Source organism: Mesoplodon densirostris, chromosome 4, assembly GCF_025265405.1.
Source record: "Mesoplodon densirostris isolate mMesDen1 chromosome 4, mMesDen1 primary haplotype, whole genome shotgun sequence".
Classification (NCBI taxonomy): domain Eukaryota; kingdom Metazoa; phylum Chordata; class Mammalia; order Artiodactyla; family Ziphiidae; genus Mesoplodon; species Mesoplodon densirostris.
The window spans coordinates 126,053,314-126,065,956 of record NC_082664.1 but is presented as its reverse complement, the minus strand read 5'-3'; the positions used below and the strand labels follow the sequence as shown (position 1 = coordinate 126,065,956).

Sequence of the window (12,643 nt, the reverse complement as noted above, 5' to 3'; positions counted from 1 at the left end):
CTCAGGGCCTGGCACTTTGGTAAAGCCTTCCTGACTACTGTCAGGGGAAGCGGCCTTTAGTCCACCCATTGCCCTCATTAGTTAAGTTTTTAAAAAATGTCTCTCCTTGGTCATAAATGTCATGACTTAAAAAAATTTTCTTTTCATGTACAGAAGTATAGAAAATAAGTGAAAATCTTTGTCCTTTTTTCCTGTCCCTCTCCTTTCTGCCCACACCACCACTGAGAACTTCGTCAGTGGACTTCCAGGTCATATTATGTGAACACATATCCATTTCTTTCATTCATCGTACCTTATCTTCAGAACACTGTGAGCTCATTAAAGGAAGGAACCTGTAGCTTATACATTCGGTGTCCCCATAGCGCCTGACACAGAAATGGGAGGTGTTCAATAAATGCGTGTTGGTTAACAGACTTTGGAAGGAAGAAATTACGGCTGATATGACTATGTGTTTAAATGTGGAAAGTTCCTTATAAAAACCATCATTGTCCTGTTTTCTCTTTCTCAATTTAGGTCGTTAAAGGCCTTACTTATTTGTGGAGTTTAAAGATTTTACATAGAGGTATGTACTGGCTTACAAGCTCTGACTTAATTTGGGGTAGGGTGGGGAGCTCTCCCTATACCTTGATTTTTAAAGTGAATAAATGATCTAATATTTAAGCCAGGTGATATATTTGGTAGTCAGTAAGATGGCTGCTTTATAAATGTTACTTAAAATTTTTTTTCTTCCTTAACTACTCTGATTTAGATTATAAACTTGGTATTGTATTTTTGTGAATAATGTTTACTAAACATGTAAAACGGTGTTTTTCATAGTATTTGGAAATGACAGGATCTTATTTTTCTTAACTCTAGTTAATTGCAAAACCTTCACTTTCTATACAATTGCATCCCTTCCTTTTATTAACATTTCAAATATCCTCATGCATTGTTGCTTAAGAGATTGCTTTACATACCTTGAAAGTGAAACTTTAAATAAGGGATTGGTAAGTGCATCAGCAATTAGTCTCCTAGTCTATTAACAGAACACATGAGAAGAATAATCAGATAACTGTTGAATGTTGCAAAAGGAACCTCCCTTTGCATTTTTTAATATTCCCCAAATGTCTGAATTCATTTGGAAGTTGGCCTAATGTTACTAACTACTGTTTAATTTTACACTTCTGCTCAGCCTAGCTTTATGCACATTTGGAGAATGCAGCAACATACACATTAGATGTGATGAAAGGAAAGTTTTGTCGGTTTTTTTTTTAAGCTATAAGGTATGAGAGAGAGAAAACAACTGATGTCTTCAATTGTAGTATCACATCTGTCACTAAGGGTTTTTTTTGTTGTGGTGGTGGTTTTAATATCCTAGTGATTCCAAATTTGTGCTTAAATCTTCCTTCCTCTTTTGAAAAGGGTATGTAGATTTTGACAAGCAAAACTTTCAATTCAGTTCTTGAAGGTGTTTATGCTGATTAAATGGAATCATAAACCAAGTTTTTCTTTAAAGCCAGTCCACTCTATTTCTAGAGTATATAGTTGGTACACAATGTAGATATAGGGAGAGTGAGCTGAGTGTGTATTATTCTTCCTGGGAATAAATAAGCATGTGAATACACCTGGTGGGTGAGAAAAAATGGAGCATTTTCTCCTGCAAGATTAAGAGAGAATGGTCGTTAACATAATATGACTTATATTGCTTCAATGTACTCCCACCTCCCCACACTCACCAACTCATAAAGTGGTTATAGCCATTTTAATAGGAATTAACACAGTGGTCAATTCTTGTCATTTTATTGATTTTTATGGACGTCTGCTATCCATTTGACAAAGGAACTCAAGGAAGTCATCAATGCTCCGTAGCAAAGCCTTCATTAAAAGGACCTTGCCATGGAAATGCAAATGTTATTTTTTTAATTAATTTATTTTTATTTTTTATTTTTGGCTGCGTTGGGTCTTCATTGCTGTGTATGGGCTTTCTCTAGTTGCGGTGCACGGGCTTCTCACTGTGGTGGCTTCTCTTGTTGCGGAGTATGGGCTCTACATGCACGGGCTCCAGTAGTTGTGGCACCTGGGCTCAATAGTTGTGGCTCGTGGGCTCTAGAGCGCAGGCTCAGTAGTTGTGGCACATGGGCTTAGTTACTCCACAGCATGTGGGATCTTCCTGGACCAGGGCTCGAACCAATGTCCCCTGCATTGGCAGGCGGATTCTTAACCACTGGACCACCAGGGAAGTGTCCTGCAAATATTATTATTAAAGAGATCCTTAGGCTCATCCTGTACTCTGGGCACACAGCATAATTCTGGTTTATAAGAAATTCTCACTAGCAATAACTTTCTGTGAGGACTCTTAGTAGCACTAAGAACTATAGTAGATAGGAAAATACTATTCAGTTATTCTGCAGTCATCTTTGTTTTTCTTCTTTAAAATCATTGGTTTTAGTTTTACTCTTCATCTGGAGGAATAATTGAATTTTTCATTCAAAATGGCATCTTGATGGACATGTTTCAAATGGATTTATGTCTGGATCAAAAATAAAGTCTAAAGTGTTCATCAGAGTCCTGTACAACCACCCTGTAATCACTGTGGGCAAGTGTGGTTGACCAGAGCCTCTCAGAAGTAGGTAGGTCCTTCTCCCCAGCTGTGGTTGCAGTTTGGGCTAAGAAGGGTTCTTTGATCAGTGACGTATGAGGGCCTTAGTGTTTTGACTGATTTTGGACATAGAGGTTTCAAAAAGGAATCCTAAGCCTGTACTTCTCTTTTTAGTCTGTGCTGGCCAGTCCAGTTCCCACAGAGAGTAACCACTATAAAATGCCACTGGTTATGGAATGAAGATATCTGTGAGAGGCTGAGTGGGGATAGTGATAGTGGGCCAGCTGACCCTCTCAAGGGATTTCTGTTTTTAAAATTTATTTATTTAATTAAAGTATTGATTTACAATGTTGTATTAGTTTCAGGTATACAATGTTGTGTTAGGTACAACAAAGTGATTCATTTATACATATATACAGATTCTTTTCCCTTATAGGTTATTACAAAATATTGAGTATAGTTCCCTATGCTATACAGTAGGTCCTTGTTGGTTATTTATTTTGCATATAATAGTGTGTATATGTTCAGTTTTAAATGAATACCAGTAAGTGAAAGTGCATCTGCATCTGTCTAGATGGAAAGACTAATGAATTACAGTGCAGATGAACAGTTATTCCCCAGTAATTATGGGTACTCAGCTATAGAAATAGTATGCTGTGGTAGTATACCTCATTAAACATATAGGTTTAGCTTTTGAGTTTCCTTGTTATTTGTGGAAACTTTTACCTTCCAGATTTAAAAGTACGTGTTTTTACTGAAGAGTAGAAGAAGCCAGGTGTCCCTGAAGAATTTTGTAAGGCTTTGTCATGAGAAATTTACTCTAGATTGAGTAGTTAACTTAATATTTTAGAGGTTTTGTCTGTATTTAATAACTTGGATTTCATAAAAATAAGATTAAAGATGCCTTTTTATTTACCAAAAAGCTATTTAATTTTGTCCTTGATTAAAAAATTGTAGCTTTTTAGATCAGTTCAATTAAAGATCAGAGCTTTTAAGTTCAGCTAAGGCAATTAAATAGGTAATATACTTGTTTATAGACTTTTGATATGTAAGCTTATTGCTGTACCTTCTTAAAAGTACATATCCTCATTTTTGCTTTCTTGAATGATGATGGGAGTTCTAGCTGAATATGTGTCACGTTGTCAAATCAAAGATAGTGGTCCTTCTGCAGGAGGGGGAGCCCGGTACAAGCGCTGTGAGAAGACAGAGTGAAAAGATGGTGAAAGAGAAGCACTAATGAGTGATCTAAGCCTCCTTCTCCTTTGTCTCGGTCTAAGTACCTGTGTTCTCCTCTGACTACCAAATGCCGCCCCTAAAGACCAGGGTCTTGTACTTATGAACACGAATTTTAAAATATTAAGAAATGGATATATATTCAGTTATCTAATGAGAAAAGAGGATAAACTGTTTCTCACATTTAAATGGCTTCCTTGAAGTACAGTGGTCCTGGATTTGTAGCTGTAAATATATATGTGTGTGTGTGTGTGTGTGTGTGTGTGTGTGTGTGTGTATGTGTATATATATGTACATATATGTGTGTGTATATAGTTATATATATGTATATATATGTGTATATAGGGGTGTGTGTGTGTGTATATATATATATATATACATATATAGTGGAATTTATAAAATATAGTTAATGACTTCCAGACAAGCTGTTGAAAATTGAGTCTTTCCTATAGTACAAACCCCATGAGGACTGTAGAGCAGAGTAAAGTCTGAGCAACAAGCAGCAACAGACCACCCATCCATCCCATGAAGCTTGTTAGTCTGGTACAAGTTAGTTTATTTGTGTATTATGTAAACTGTAAATTTTTTTAGGAATCGAAGTGTATCAGTTGCCATTCATAATGGATCATCAAATGTTATATTCAACCAGGTTTTACTTTTGTTTATTTTGTTCTTTTTAAGATCTGGTTGAGATGATATATGTGAAAGTGCTTTATAAACTTTCAAATATTAGTAATGCAGGTATGTTTTAATTATATAATAACTATTATTAGAATTAAGCACTTTATCCTGTTAATAAGCATACCTCACTCCCAAATCAAGCCAGGGAGAGAGTTTATTATATTTTGTATTACTAGGTGAAAAATTATGAAAATCTTTTCTTCAGGCTAAACATGTGGTATCACATGAGGAAATAATTATTAAAACTGTTTGAAACTTCCACCAAGATTAACTACTGTGGAAAAATTGTTTTTATTAAAAAGCATTCTTGTGAGCCCTGTGAGCATAGCATGTACTGACTGAGTAAAAACAAAGAAAATGAACAGTGAGAAAGTCTGTTAGGCCAGATCTGACATTACAGCAAACATTGCAGCTTAACTTCAAAACATACATCGCCACTAATGAGGTGAGAGCCCTGCATATTAATAAACCTACAGCTCCAGTCACAGCCATCATTACCCACATCAAACATAAATACAAGATTAACACCTATGCCATTTCTTTGGAAGATGTGAGAATGCCCTGGCATTAACTGCTCTCTCTTTCCCTGAGGATAATAAATAGAAATGGAAGGGTAATGAGAATAGAACTTAGATTAAGAAAATAAAATTGGCAGTCAGGCTGGGGCAGTTTTACACAGATGGAGAAGTTTATAGAAAGAAAAAAACCTAGATAGTTGGTGTCCCAGGATATTTTTGTATATATGAACCTGGTTGGTTTCATCAATTTTCTCTAACAGGAGAGCTTTTTTATATTTTATATTATATATATGTGTATTAAAAATTTTTTTTGTATTATTCTGAAGGCAAATGCTGCCCAAATAGATTTGTGATTGGAGAAAGTAAGTCTTGTGGTTTCAATAGGCATGTTAGAAATTTCATTTTCTACCCCTGGCTCTACTTTTTATAAATCTGGCCTCATACATATTTTCCATTTGGTGCCAAAGCCAGTGTTTTTAATTTGTTCATGGAGCAACTATTTATTTTTATCCCTACCGTGTTCCAGGCAGTTGTCTATGTAGTTGGAATACATCGATTTGTATAAAACAAAAGATTTTGACACTCATGGAACTTATACTCTAGCTGGGGTGGGGCAGGGTTGGGAAAGTAATGTCCATAAGTAATGAATATAATAAAAAAATAAATACAGAGTGTGTTAGAGGGTAGTTATTAATAGGGAGAAAAGAAAAAGTAGATCAAGCTTAGGGGAGGCAAAGGGCAGGTTGCAGTGTTCATCAGGTAGGCCTCATAGAGAAGATGGGATTGAAGCAAAGGCTTGAAGGAAGAGAGTTGCTAGACAGGAAGGTATGTGGGGGAACAGAGCAGAAGATGCTGGTGGGATGTGCGTGGCGTGTTCATGGAACAGCAGGGAGGCCAGCGTGTCACGCTGAGGATAGGGGTGAGGGTATTATCAGCTGTTAGGCAGTGTTACAGTAACCAGGTGAGTTATAGAAGCTCAGGTCAGGGAGACAGTCGTGAAGATGGGGAGAAGTGGTCAGATTCTGAATGTATTTTAAACGTAGAGTTAGAATTTCCTGATGGATTGCTTGTGGATTTTTAGAGGAAGAGAGGAGTCAAGTTTGCTTCAACTTTCAGCAGCAGTTCAGTGTGATAAAAAATGTTTCCTGCTACATTTTTTTTTCTGCTAAAAGGTAGACCTTCACTAAAATTAAAGAAAAAACTGATAATATCAAGTGCTGACAAAGAATACAGAGCAACTGAACTCTCATACATTGCTGGTGGGAATATGAAATGGTCCAGCCACTTTGGAAAGCAGTTTGGTACTGTCCTACAAAATGATTTGCCAACCGCACTCCACGTGGCTTTATTCATAATAGCCCCAAACTGGAAACAACTCCATTGTCTTTCAACTGGTGAATGAATAAACAAACTGTGGTACATCCAAACATAGAATACTACTCAGCAATAATAGGGAACAAACTAGTGATTCATGCAGTGACATAGATGCACCGTAAGGTCCTTATGCTAAGTGAAAGAAGCCAGACTCAAAGGGCTACCTATTGTGTCACTCCACGTATATGACATTCTGGAAAAGGGAAAGCAACAAGGATGGAAAATACATCAGTGGTTGCCCAAGGGTAGAGGAAGGGTTGACTATAAAGCTGTGAGGGAATTTGGGGAGATGTTGCAAATTCTATATCTTGAATTTGGTGGTGGTTATCAGACTGTACACACTTGTTAGAACACTTAGACTTATACACCTAGATAGGGTGAATTTTACTGTAAATTATACCTCAGTAAATTAGACTTTTAAAAAAAAGAAGGAAGAGAAAGAAGGCATTCTTTTAATTCTTAGCAGTGCAGTGGAAGCTCTACTTTATTATTATTTTTTAAATTTATTTTTCTTTTTTTGGCTGCGTTGGGTCTTCATTGTGACATGAGGGATCTTTGCAGTGCACAGACTCTTCGTTGCAGCACGCTGGCTTCTCTCTAGTTGTGGCATGCAGGTTTTCTTTCTCTAGTTGTGGCATGCGGCCTCCAGAACATGTGGGCTCTGTAGTTTGCAGCATGTGGGCTCTCTAGTTGAGGCACGCGGGCTCAGTAATTGTGGCATGCAGGCTTAGTTGCCCTGCGGCATGTGGGATCTTAGTTCCCCAACCAGGGATCGAACCCACGTCCCCTCCATTGGAAGGTGAATTCTTTACCACTGGACCACTAGGGAAGTCCCATGGAAGCTCTACTTTAGAAAGACGTTTCCCCTGCCCAAACAGACAGACCATTCTTTCAAGGGGTCTTGTTGATTCTGTCATTATCATCATATCTCGTGGCTCCTGAAAAATCCTACCTAGGTTTGGTCTAGCAACTCAGTAGCTTGAAAAAAAAAAAAAAAAAAGAATCCTTCATGATTTAAAGGATATTTGCAATGTCAGAAAGAGAAAGAGAGAGAGAGGGAGAAAGAAAGAGAGGGAGGGATGGGAGGAGGAAGGGAGAGAAAGAGAGAAACTTAAAAGTTGCTGTTATCCTTGGCCAGCAATTTGGAGCATCTGGAAATTGCACAGATTTTTCTTTTCTTAACCTGTTTTTCCTCAGATATTATTTAAGAACTGTAGATGTGCCGCACTGACTTGGTCTAACTTGGACAATTTTTAAAAAGCTCAATTTCTAAGAAGGAATAAAGTTTTATTTAAATTACCAATCCAGTCCCGCTGACTGACTGCCTCGTTGTGCGACCCTGCGAAGGCAGGTGACTCTTGCTCTCCGGGCCTCACTTTCCTCATATATAAAATGAAGGGACAGCTAGATGATCACTCAAGTTCCTTCAAGCACCAGGATTCTGGATTCTTTGATTCGTGCCTGAAGGAAGTATGACATATTACCAAGGTTAAAGTAAGTCAGGTATATCGGAGAAGAAAGAAAACGAATGAGAATCCCTGCAAGTAGATTTTGCTATGAAAATCGTAGTAATAGTAATAATAATGAATATTTATTAGGCGCTTACTCTGTACCAGACCCTGTTCTAAGTGCTTAACATGTATAAACTATTTTGTGTTCCTTCAAAATGGACAACTCTGGAAAATATGAAATATTTTAGAGGAGCCTAAAATGCAAGCAAATATTAATAATTGAGAATCAAAGCAATGTGGCTTAGCTAAGAATAATGTTGCTTTCTAAACCAAACTGATATAATCAATACAAAAGACATCTTTAAGGGGAAAGGGTTTTTAAACTATAAAGTATACTGAAAATAAAATATTATCATTAACAAAGAGTTATAAAAAGGATATGCAGAGGGGGCTTCCCTGGTGGCACAGTGGTTGAGAGTCCGCCTGCCGATGCAGGGGACACGGGTTCGTGCCCCGGTCCGGGAGGATCCCGCATGCCGCGGAGCGGCTGGGCCCGTGAGCCATGGCTGCTGAGCCTGCGCGTCCGGAGCCTGTGCTCCGCAACGGGAGAGGCCACAGCAATGAGAGGCCCGCATACCGCAAAAAAAAAAAAAAAGAGGACATGCAGAGTTACAACTTAGATGGAAAGCAAAGGTATTCTTTTTTTAAAATCTTTTTATTTTGAAATGATTGTAGATCCACAGGAAGTTGCCCCCAAAATGTACAGGAAGTTCACCTGCAAGGGCATCCTTTTTTTTTTTTTAACATCTTTATTGGAGTATAATTGCTTTACAATGGTGTGTTAGTTTCTGCTGTATAACAAAGTGAATCAGCTGTACATATACATTCATCCCCATATCTCCTCCTTCTTGCGTCTCCCTCCCTCCCACCCCTCTAGGTGGTCACAAAGCACCAAGCTGATCTCCCTGTGCTATGCGGCTGCTTCCCACTAGCTACTTATATTTGGTAGTGTATATATGTCCATTTGGCTCCTGTTTTTAAATTGTTTAAATATTGTCCTTTAAATGTAAATATTAATCACATGCCAGTGATGTAGTAGATCGTAACTTATGAACACTGTGTGTTTGGAGGAAAAAAAAGACAGCCCATTAACTGAGGTAAACAAACTAATTTAATGACTCTGGGTTGTTGGTTTTTCTGCAGCTCTGACTCTCAACACAAATGAACATCTCTAAAAATTAAGTCTCCTTCCCCACGTTGGTCATTCATTGTCTTTCCCTCGGGTAATCACTAGGGATTTCTGTATTTGTGGTAATGATTTTCAAGACAAGAAACCCCGTAGAGCATTACTTAAAAGTGTTCTTTTAAAGAATGCATGGCTAGAGTATATGAAAAACTATCCAAATTCAACAGCAAAAAAACCCAAACAATCCCAGTGAAAAATGAGCAAAAGACATGAAGAGACATTCCACTGAAGAAGATATACAAATGGCAAATATTTAAGCACAGGAAAGGATTTCAGCATCATTAGCCGTTAAGGCAATGCAAATTAAAACCACAGCGAGATATTACTACATACCTACCAGAATGGCTAAAATTTTTAAAATAGTGATAACACCAAATGCCGGCAAGGATGCAGAGAAATTAGATCACTAATACATTGCTGATAGGAATGTAAAATGATACAGACCCCCCAGAAAACAATTTGATATTTCTTAAAAATCTAAACATGCAACTACCATATGACCCAGCAATTGCACTCCTGGGCATTTATCCCAGAGAAGTGAAGACTTATGTTTACACAGAAAGCAGTACACAAATGTTTATAGTAGCTTTGTTCATAATAGCCAAAAACTGGAAACAACCCCAGCGTCCTTTAATGAGTGAATGGTTAAACAAGCTGTGCTACATTCATACCATATACTACTACTCAGCAATAAAAAGGAATGAACTATTGATATATATAACCTGGATGAATCTCCAGAGAATTACGCCAAGTAAAAAAAGCCAGTCACAAAAGGTTACATACTGTGTGATTCCATTTTTATAAGATTCTTGAAATGACAAAATTACAGAAATGGAGAGTAAATTAGTGGTTTCCAGAGGCTAATGAGAGGATGCAGGGGTAGGAGGGAAGTGGTGTGGCTATAAAAGGATGTGGTGATGGACACATTCTCTGTCTTGACTGTATCAGTGTCAGTGCCCTATTTGTGATATTGTACAACAATTTTTCAAAATGTCAGTGTTGGGAGGAAATGGGTAGAGGGTATACAGGATGTCTGTTATTTTTTACAACTGCATGTGAGTCTACAATTATCTCAAAATAAAAAGCTTAATAATAAAGAATATGTGATTGTTCTATGATTGTCTGCATTTGGGTGATCTACTTCATCAGAGAGGGTTGTCCTGGACTTAGTTTTTCTTTTATCCATGTGTCTGTGGTAGGATATATCATAGGAAGAGTCATCCCTTTTAGGACATCTCTAAAAGGTTGAGGAACCCAGGGGAATTACCATGCAAGTCACCTCCCCCTCCCTTTCTAAAAATGAGGGTCAGTGGAAACCTTAGGGAAGAGAAGAGAAGAAGTCATGTGCCATAGAGGGAAGGAATACAAATAGTCTGAGAGGGTATTTAGTCCTCCTGTTAACCTCCCCTAAGATCCTTCTGCCTTGCTGGGGATTGGGATTTAAAGTAGATTATGTGATCATTGTGGGTTTGACTCACAGTTCTTTATGGCACCCGAAAGTATGCCCCTCACCTTTATGATGAGCCCCTGTCTAACCACCCAGCACAATGCACTCGGTGGTCTGATGAATGTTTGATTCACCAAGCCCTGAGCACAGCTTTGTCTCTTATGCAAACTATGAAGTTTTAGGATCTTATCAGAGGGAGAGGGAGAAGAGCTGTATGCTGGGTCATTTCTGTTGGTAGAGGTTGGAGGCCACAGTTAATTTATGACACTGTGTGCCAGTCCATATTTGTTAGATGAATAAATTGAATCACAGTTTTCTGGGAATAATATTTTTCTCCTGGAATTTTTTGTAGTGTGGCTTAATTGGATGACCTTTGTTCCTCTGTAGTATTAAAGTAAGATATTTATTCTCAGAAAGAATATCCTGCCAAGAATGTTTAGCAGTTAGAAGACCTCTCCATGTCTGTCCCTTTCTCCAAAGACATGATTTAAGGTGGTCAGCACCATGAAAATTAAATACATTCTTTTGCTGTTGGAGGATTAAGTTCCTTCTGGATTGGGTGCAATTATTATTGTTATTAATATTATCATTCATTGAGTGCCTTTCTGTGTTTCAGATGAGGAAACTAAAGCTTAAAAAGGATAAATAACTTAGTCATAAGGAAGGTGATAACTGGTGGGTAGCCTAATGGAATAGATCTATATTTAGGGTCAGATCCAGATTTAAGTTCTGCTTCTGCTTCTTCTTAATACAACTCAGCTATGTGACATTGGATCAGTTCCTTAACCTCTTTGAGATTGTAGCACTTTGTCTGGCACATAATAGATATTGTTATAGTTCAAATAACTGCTTCTCAAGACAAGCAGCAAGAGGTTAAGTGAAAGAATAGTTAGAACCGTCTCCAAACTTCCCTCCTATATCTACTTTATGTGAGAAGTGGAAAAGTCTAAAATAAAATGTCTGAAGATCAGCCCAGCTATTCAAGGTCAAAACTGGGATAGTAATCGAGCCCATAAATTGAGATGAGATTTATCTCATAAACATAATACAGTTTGTTAAGGCTTAAGAGTTAGGATTGTAGTCTATAGTTGTGTGACCTTGAGCAAGTAATTTCATTAACTTCAGCCTCAATTTACTCATCTATAAAATGGGGTTAATAATAGTACCTATCTCAAGGGTTATGATGAGAATTAAATGAGATATAATATGTATGAGGATAATGCATTTAGCCCAGTGTTTGGCATATAGCAAGTGCCAAAGAAGTGATATCTCTAATTTTTGTTATTTCTTTAGAACAATTTACCAGAGTTGGTCTTCTGGACATGCTACTCCAAGTCAACTCTACAATCAAAATGTATCTTATAATTTATTTATACGTTCAGTGTTGTATTCCATTGCTTTCTTTCCTTTTTCACTGAAAAACTTGTAATTGGTGGTATCTTAGAATTGTGGGAATTAAGTTGTTCAGAGCTGGGGCAGAGTATAGGTCCCTTCCGACCCCCAGGAACCTGTTCCTCCACAGCCGGTGTTTCCCATACATCAAACAGAGGATGTTGCTGGGTAGGAATCTAAAAGCCACCACATTAGAAGGAAACCTCTTTTACTTACTAAAAGGAAGGCAGAATTGAGAAGCCTGGGCCTTTTTTGCTCCTGGTATTAACCTTGTAAATGCTGCATGTCTCCTGCATTTGTCATACATGAAGAGGGAAAACCATGTTTGTTGCTTCCATTCAGAACTGAATCATGAGACTCTAGATAATAATGGCCATTTAGGATGGCTAATTATGCTGCTTAATTTTATTTAAGATTTTTGCAAGAATATTTGGATGACCTACCCTTTGTTGTGTGATGGAATGATTAGAATAACTTTTATATTGCACTGTGGTTTTCCCTTAAGTGTGTTCCTGTTGTGCACAGATGAATTTGTAGTGTAGAAATGTCAGCATAGTCTATGTTTAATTGCACCTGCTGTTCTCATTCAGTAGAAAGCAGTCCCCAAGAAATAACTAGATAAATATATTAGTTGTTGTCTTTTCATAAGACAATTAAACATAATGTAAAAAGATTGCTGCAGCACCCTGGCATAGTGCTAGAAGAGCTTACTAGGCATGAAGA

The 12,643-nt window shown here is 37.6% G+C and overlaps 1 protein-coding gene across 4 annotated transcripts in view; it reads left to right on the top strand.

The window, feature by feature from the left end:
- Positions 1–12,643, top strand: part of MAP2K5 (mitogen-activated protein kinase kinase 5) — a 262,810-nt gene that overhangs the window by 115,407 nt on the left and 134,760 nt on the right. For all 4 annotated transcript variants that reach the window (XM_060097122.1, XM_060097121.1, XM_060097123.1 and 1 more), the window contains one exon: positions 514–562. In XM_060097122.1, the coding sequence (XP_059953105.1) occupies positions 514–562 (49 nt within the window). The remainder of the gene's footprint in view (positions 1–513; positions 563–12,643) is intronic.